The sequence below is a fragment of the Rhododendron vialii genome, chromosome 8a (genome assembly GCF_030253575.1).
Source record: "Rhododendron vialii isolate Sample 1 chromosome 8a, ASM3025357v1".
In the NCBI taxonomy this organism is placed as follows: domain Eukaryota; kingdom Viridiplantae; phylum Streptophyta; class Magnoliopsida; order Ericales; family Ericaceae; genus Rhododendron; species Rhododendron vialii.
Window position 1 is genome coordinate 25,675,431 of NC_080564.1, and position 8,425 is coordinate 25,683,855.

The following is an 8,425-nucleotide window of genomic DNA, read 5'->3' on the forward strand; positions in this document are numbered from 1 at the left end:
AAACTTAAAACAAGCCAATTGGGGTTGCTAACGCCACCGATTTGATCACAATCTCCTTCCCAGCGACTTCAGCATCCCTCTTGGACCGTCCGATTACGGCAGGAAGCCCCCAATAATTCCCCAGGGATGAGTCGCTAAGGATTCCTAACAATCGGCTCAAATTCTGCCGGATTGCCTTATAATCCCAAATTTCTGTGCATCAAATGTACAATAACTTCACAGGTAGACATTGCAATAGATGCTAGAAAAACAGAAGGATGCACAATCCCAGTTGACAGAAATTCATGGCTTTGAGACATGCAAACTGGTAATTAAAATGAAATCATGAACAAAGTTCCAAGTACAGTTACACAATGTAAATGCTGAGGTTCAGTTGCAATGTCAAGAATAGCTAAATCAGAACTAAATGCTGTGCAAAACAAAATAAATCCACTTGTGATGCCTAACAAGATGGTACAAGATTTCTTTCAGTCATGTTTACCACAGCGATAAGAGGCTTGTCGTCGGTTCATTGGTTCCTCAAAGGTGAAATCGTGTGGGCTCTGCAAATAGACCAGCTCTCAATGTATCTTTGTTAATTTGATTCGACTGATCATGTAACTATGAAGTTGGCCTCAGCAGCAGATTCCCAGAGGATTCAAGAACAAGAGATTTTATGAACTGAAAAAACTGAGATAAGGTCGCAGCAGGGTTTTAAATCATGGTATTGGGAAACGTAACAGTATTGGTGATACAACCATATAACGGCTCGATTCGGACAGCCTATACATAGGTAATTAACAGTATCGGACATCTAAAATCCCATTACGTAGCAGTCAATATGATCCGTAACAGCCTTTATATAAAACCCTGTGTTGCAGTATTATTTCATATTTGAAGAAAATAATATTGTCATCTGTGCGGGAATCCAGACCAATTCACAGCCTCTAACTACGCATATCTGACCTAAATTCCGATTTCTCCATAAGTTAATGTTGCCTTTCCGGAGAGTATCCTGAATGCAGTCGTTACCTACAATCTTTCACTTGGTATGTACCCTATTCCTTACAATCTTTTCTGCTTCATCAACGCTCAAATGCCTTATCCCATTCTCCTTCAACCATCTCTCCCCAATTGTTGAACTATCTTTAACTTTCTTTTTCCCCATCTTCAACAACTTCAAGCCCTCAGTTATTTTGGAGAAGAAGCCTTCAGGCCTCAAACACCAGGCCCCAAATACCCCATATAATACAGCCAAATCACTACCAAGTCTCTCTACACCCCCATCATGAAACTTCACATTGCCCATAAAAATACCATTAAAAATCAAACGATCCACGCCTGCTGCCAAACTTCTCCACACTCCTACAAAATCCTCCCCATTCAAACCCACTTGCAAAACTGACATTTTCCCTTGCATATAATCTAGTGCTGCAACAAAAGTTTTGGACACGATCAAACCTTCTTCGACTTTTTCTTGCCATTGCTTCTTGTTCTTTATGTAATCCCGACAGCGAGCATCAAAGCCTCTGAAAACAACAGTTGATAGCATCTCAACCCATTCTCTTCTGAACTCTTGCAGCTTCCCAATTTCCTCATCAAAAATTCCGTTCCCATCTCCTTCCACCGACCATTCAATAGAGCTACTCTCAAGCTGATGATTCAATCCCATCTCCAAAAAGTAGACATCTTCACACCACTCTTTCAAAATGGACTCAAAATAGTGAGCGGCATTAATCGATTTCGTAACTTTTATTAGGGCATCATCGTCGGTCAGGGCTGTCAGCCCCTCAGCTTCTTGGCATCTGAGAAGTAAGCCATCCATAAATTTCCGTACAATAGGCACACCTGTCAGCTGGATAAACCTTGACCTTAATGAAATGGTCGGAAGCGATCGAGAACGATCAACCACAGAGGATAACCGCCGAAGAAAAGCACTAGAAATTGCAGGAGACTTGTAATCTTCTACGCCTGAGAGAACTCCTTGAATTTTGGTTGACCAGTTTCTCTCATTCTCCATTTCGGGGTTTAACTTATCAAAAATGTCATTAAGCTCTATCTCGGCCCACAAATCAAGCCAATCAGGTCGATCACAAAATACAGAGAGAGAAGAAATTTTCTGTAGGTTTCCATCTTCTTGAAGGGAAGTCAAGATTCCTGTCTGCGCTACCAAAGACTGTACTCGTTTATCGAAGGCAATCATCAAATCAATAAGATGGAGCCATGATATCGAACCCTGTGATCTTATACTAGAGTCATTCACTTCGTCAAGTTGACTAATACATATAGGAAATATTTCCTTTGCCAAGTACGTTGATAGGGAGGATATCATTGCCGAAATCCATTCTTCTCGACAACTGTAACCTGATAGCATTGCTTCATCGACCAGTGGTTGCAACAATTCATCCATGGAGTCAACATAATCACGCGTAATCTTATACACAAGAGCAAAAATGAATTCTGGTTTATCAACCCACTTTGAGAAATGGCGTTGGGATGCAATTGATATAGGATTCACCAGCTCCTCAATAGCCCAAAGTGGCTGGTGCAGAGCAACTTCCCTATTATGCCCTTCTAGTTGCCGAGATTTTCTTTGTCTCTGCAATTCTTGCAGGCTGCATAATGCAATAAAGTTTTCACAGTACTGATGTTTAAGGTCCCCTTCCATAGTGAATAGAGGATTCCGCACTGCAGCTTGTTTCGTTGCATCTGAGTCTGAGAAACTCAATGTGGATAAAGTAGGTGGCCATCCAAGAGAAGTAAGAAGGCCCCTGTGATCTGCAATTGCCTGGGGTCGTAGAATGGCTAATGCTCGATCTACTCTGTGATCAACAGCTGAAATAAGACGCGCCCACTGCGGACGTGTCTTTGTAATGGAAGCTAGAACATCTTCAGCCAGTTTGAGTGCTTTAATGGCAAGAAGACGCATATCCTGCAGAGACTAAAAAATTAGGAAGGGAAAAATAAATGGTCTGTTTATTCTAATCAGTCTGAAGGGTGCTCACTTCTGAATCCCGAGTGGACGCATACTTCCTTAGATTTTTGTTTATTGTGGAAGATACTGCATCTTCAATATCACCAACCAAAGTGTCCAGCTTTAACGCTGTCTCTGAAAGATGCAAGAAGAAGATTGCGGGGATGAAAATGGCCAATTACAATTAAACCCAAAGCATTAGGAATACGACTACGGTTATGATCGAGACATGGACATGGCAGGGAACACAGAGCTATGCATCTATAGGTTTATCCTACACAAAATTAGTTGTTTTGTGAATGTGCATGGCATACTTATTTTAATCTTCTATTTCACCATACTGACAAAGGATCCATTTTACAATGTCATGTAAAGAAGAAGTGGAAAGAGAAAATCTAAAGTTTTTACTTTCAGAAGTTTTAAAATGTTGAAGAAAAGTTGAAAATTGCAACTGATTAGTGTTTGAAATACTAAAAACCAGTGTTCTAAAAAAAGGAATTAATCGGCAATTAATCGCTGGCGGGGCCTATCCGACTAATTGCAGCCGATTACTAATTGATATGGTCCGATTAATCACCGATTACTAGGCCTCGAAGCTCGAACGTGGCTGACCACCCGACTAGCGCCTAGTGACTTCTAAAACATTGCTAAAAACACAAAGCAAGTACAATTATATCCTTTTTATTCTAACATTTGGCCTTCAAATTATCTATGCAACATGTACCAAGATCCTACATGTGCCTCACACTCTCACCAAACATGTTTGGATGCTTTACAAAAATGTGACTGAAAAGTAGGATTTTGGAGTATGGACACGGCCACTGTCTGTCTACGCTTCAGCCAAGATTCAACGTGTTCCTTAACTGTCTAATGTGATATTGTTGAGGTGTTGTTCCATTTCCAGCGAGGATCGTTTCAATCGCGATAATCAACAATTTTTTCATTACGAAGCAAGTACAGCTCCCTAACACGCGTCCATCCTCCCAAAACCGTTTATCATAAACCAAGATTCCACCAATAAAGGGTGGTACCACCCTAAATCTACATAAAGGTGTTTGCCAAATCTATTGTAGAAACCAATGGTATGTTTGGATGGCAAGAAGGAAGAGAAAAAATGGAAATTTTGAATATACTTTGCAGCCACACCATCACTTGGGGTACAGCAAGACCCAAGAGGTTACCTCTTCAAGATAGATAGAATGAAAAGAAACAACACTAGTGGAAACTTACTCCCAAGCCTCGATGGAAATCTAATTATCAGACGCTCAAAATAATAAAAAGATAAATTACACTTTAGCCCCTGCAGTTAAAACCAAAAAGTGTTTTACTTCTACATCTCATCCCATTCAGTTAGCTAAGCAAAAAAGTGAAAACACACAACCCCCTTGCAATTCAATATGAACTCTTATTCCCCAAGTGGTTTAAAGCAATGTGGAGTCTACCTTGGTGTTTGAATCTTTTCCCTAATTTTCTTCTCTCTACCACCATCACCACCATTTCTTCACTTCTCTTTCTCGAGCATCTCTAGGTACTATCCATGCCACCGCTGGTGGCTGTGGGTTTTGGCCACGAGTCAGTTTAGGCTTTTAGGGAAAGAGAGAAAATATTTAGAAGAAACAGCAGAGGCCACAAACCACCGCAAACATCAGCAGCCAACACTTAGCACCTCTTTTCTTCTTCATCATTTTCTCCCTACCTGAAAGACTAAAACCAGCCTGGATGACTTTCTTTTTCACCCAACAACCGGTCTATTTGCAGAAGTATAGAAGACCCACCATGACCATTTCCATCAACTCCGGAATTAACCACCACCATTCTCCCTCTCTCCCTATCTCACCCCCAATACCTCATTCATATTCGTTAAAGGCCACACGTAACTTCAGGTAAAGGGTGATCATAAATGACTTCAATGAACTGCAGCTAACATGCTTCGAGTCATGTCCTTATGCTCCAACCATATCCTATCTAAGTCCTGCCGGTGACTTTGATGACCTTGATCTCCTAACGAAAAGGAAGCTACTCAATGGTTCTTAACAGCACCGACATTGTTCCCCTACCTAACACTAAATACCAAATATCACAAGAACTTTGTTTCATGTGTTTCATGAAGCTCAATGTCCAATAGATGGCATGAATATTAAAGATTGATGTTCTAGACTAATAGTAGAAAATAAGCCTTTCTTTACATTTATGGCAGGGTGGTATTGAGAAATTGGTTCCCTTTCATGTCTGGTGATAAAAGCTCAAAGTTCAAAACTGAACACCAGGTATGATAATTTGTAGGATAATCCACAAGAACATAGCCTGTGACTTTTACCAGACAAACTGCTTAGAGATAACGAGGTTTCATATCCAATACCATCATTTCAATCTCCTTTTGGACCTTTTCAGTATGTGAAAGCAACCTAAGAGATTCAGATTTATGGTGCAAATAGATGCATCCAATCATTGACATTGAATTTTAGTAGTTGTACAGCTAAATTACTATGGTGACAGAAGCTAACTGAAGGTGAGAAGATTAATCCAAGCTAACGGAAGCTGAGAAGATTAATCCATTCGCCAGAAGGCAGAAAGTGCCATACCAAAATGAGAAAACAAGCCGTTTTCGTCATTTCAGAGGAACCACAGTTGTCATCAATGGAGTGACTACACCATAAAACATTGGATTCTCTGCCCCAAAAAGTCTTTGTCCCCTTGTCCCAATGCACTCCCAAGTGCATGGACATGCTTTGAGATTCAAGAAATTGAGAACCCCAATGCATACTGCAGTTGGGAGTACATTCAAACAGGAGGACAGCGACTTTTGGCATACAGGATCCTCAAACACATCATTATGCAGCAAAAGTGATAGTCCTTACTCCTTACCACCAATAGGGTGGCTGGTACGTTAGGATGCAGCAATGACATTGATTTGGACTTTCTGGGGCTCTCTTAGGTAATGAGTTAATAGGGTTATTTTCTCTTGTAATTTATTCATGTTTGGAATCAATAAAAAGGGAAGTCGATTATTATTGAAAGTCTTCGTTTTGGGAAGTTTGAGGTCATGTTCTCCATTTGAGCTAATCGGAGATCTTCCCCCCTTGAAGTGGGATTTTTCTCTCCTCTCCTACTTTCACTTTTTGTTACAAGAAAGTTCTTAACTTCTTATCATCTTTCTGGAAGGATTTCTCCATCTCACTGCATCAGTGACCTAATCAATAAAAATGCAATCTTGTTGTAACTAAGAAAGTCAAATCACGAACTTCTCAAATTTTCATTATCTCGTTCTTCATCAATATATTGCCTTTGCCTACACTTATCATTTCCAGTATAGACCACGGTTGAAGAATTGGATTGTCATTTCGAATTGCCATATCAGTTTCTATAATCAGCAAATATACCATCATCAATTCGTCTACAAAGCATAAATTTTACTATCAAATTATCCCCTTAATGCAATTCAAGTCAAAGGAAAATTATCAAACCTTACCAGCGTACATTCGAACCGTCTCAACCCTAGCCACTTCCTTTGCTAGTGAAGGTAGCTCCTCCCCCAGTATCTGCTCTGATCTTTCCACTCCCTCGCTTCCCCTTCCATCTAGAAAGTAATACCAAAACTCCTCAAATTAACATAATACAACAAAAGAATCAAAGATAACAAATTATAAAAGGCAATATACAATATGACACCAGATTTAATCACCGTTTTATGTCACCGCTTGGTTGAAAGATGTCTTCGAAAACATTTACGTGACTAGAGACTCAAGTATCATATACTGCCACCAGTGGCGAAATACAATGGTGATAAAAATAAGGAAATATAACACCACTCTTAGGTACGATTCATATAGGAAATGCTACAACCCTTAAAGGTGTACAAAATAAAATGCATAACTTTTGAATATAAATTCATCGCATCAATCTCAAATTCATAATTCTCATGTAAAAATAAAAACATTTTGCCCACAAATTCATAAAATGAGGATTCATAACATTATATGTTGGGAGATTTAACTCAATCCAAAGTTATGAAATACTATGAATGTCTATATTTTCATATTATGTCATGAATTTATATGTAAAAATTATGACTTTGAGATGTATTCAAGGGGTGCTTAACGACACGCATTGTAGCATAGACACACACGCGTATGTGTATATATATTTTTTGATAACTCAAGTATCCGGGCTAGCTTAAGCGAATCTCAACTAATCCAAGACCCAATTCCACCGCTCACTTGTGGGGAGGCCAATTTAAGCCAGAGCAAAGCTCAATATGGACTGCCGAAAGGAGTTGATAGAACTTGAGAATTTTTTAACCTAATGATACCTTTGTAGGGGGAAAACCCCCAAGTCTAGACCAACAGGCACGTATGTGTGTGTATATACATGTATAGTTTATTTACATGTTTTCACCTGATTGGGAACCAGAAATTCGAGTGGAAGAACAGAGATCATATAATTTGGAATTGACGTCGCCGAAGAGACCACCGATCCGATCAGAATACGAAGCGTAAGCGAAAAGATTCAATTCGAGTCGGCGGTTGAGATCGAGGAGGCTTTGGTCCAAATCGGCGCACCGGGTCTGGAGCTCCGACACGAGGCCGGAGGCTTGTTCGAGTGCGTCTGCGGAGCGGAGGTTGTCGTCGAGGAAGGTGAGGACTGAGCGGGAGAGGGAAGAGATCGGGGGCAGAGCCTGAACCATCGTGGCGATGGGGGTTAGTCCATCGGTTTGGAGTGAGAGAGTCAACGGGTTAGTAGTAATTAGGGTTTAGGCAATTGTAAAGAGGGTTTGATAGAGAAAGAATTGATCTTGAGTCTTGACTGAGAGATTCGTTTATTTTATTTTTTTGGGAACAAAAGAGAAGGTTCGTTGCTTTCACAGAAAGGAATGAGAGAGAGAGAGAGAGAGAGAGAGATTTTTTCGGTCGTCCGGCGAGGGGTACGTGGGTAGTACAATTTTGTTCACACTCTAATAAAAAAAACTGAACATTGCACTCTTTCATATTGGTTAAAATGATGTGAATTCCGTTACAAAATGATGTCTGTTTTTTTTGGAAAGTTAAGCTGTTATAACTATCAAAAGAGGAAAAAACAGAGCAAGGGTATACCCTTGAACTCAAAACAATCAAAGAATAACAGAAATGACAAACATATTTACTGGTGTTTACATGAAAACAACAAAGGGGACACGCCAACCTTCCAAAATCCTGATATTCTCCCTAGTTCGCTCTACATTCCGCCAACTACAAAGGCAAGCACAAACATTCTCTACAATCAGGTCGAAGACAACCTGCCAAGGCATCCCTTTAGCTTTGAAAATTCTATTATTCCTCTCACCCCCGAGAGAATAGATGGAAGCTGCAAAGATCAACTTGAAAATCAAGTCATGCACCGACTTACTTCTACCATTAGCAAGGCCCCAAGAAATTTCATCCCTAAGAGGTAAAGGAGGTCTAGAAATGTTGCACTTTAGCAGACAAAGATTCCACA

General features: G+C 40.1%; 1 protein-coding gene across 2 annotated transcripts; it reads right to left on the reverse strand.

Annotated features, from left to right (window-relative positions):
* Window positions 1–285: 285 nt before the first annotated feature.
* On the reverse strand, window positions 286–7,880 carry LOC131297929 (RINT1-like protein MAG2). Of its 2 annotated transcripts, none has more exons than XM_058323138.1 (4): window positions 7,349–7,880; window positions 6,423–6,530; window positions 2,985–3,088; window positions 286–2,911 (listed from the first exon to the last, which is right to left on the reverse strand). In XM_058323138.1, the coding sequence occupies exons 1-4, from the start codon at window positions 7,635–7,637 to the stop codon at window positions 1,022–1,024; spliced, it is 2,391 nt and encodes a 796-aa protein (XP_058179121.1). In that variant the 5' UTR covers window positions 7,638–7,880; the 3' UTR covers window positions 286–1,021. The 2 variants fall into 2 exon arrangements, with proteins under 2 accessions (XP_058179121.1, XP_058179120.1); XM_058323137.1 differs by having other exon boundaries at window positions 286–2,920; window positions 7,349–7,874.
* Between the last annotated feature and the right edge of the window lie 545 nt (window positions 7,881–8,425).

What these genes read in the sequence shown, in the direction of transcription:
- LOC131297929 (XM_058323137.1), bottom strand. Translation starts at nt 7,637, where the DNA reads ATGGTTCAGGCTCTGCCCCCGATCTCTTCCCTCTCCCGCTCAGTCCTC. An exon ending in AATTTCTGGTTCCCAATCAG is followed by an intron (nt 6,531 to 7,348) that starts GTGAAAACATGT and finishes ATTACTTTCTAG; the next exon opens with ATGGAAGGGGAAGCGAGGGA. An exon ending in CGTCCACTCGGGATTCAGAA is followed by an intron (nt 2,921 to 2,984) that starts GTGAGCACCCTT and finishes CTAATTTTTTAG; the next exon opens with TCTCTGCAGGATATGCGTCT.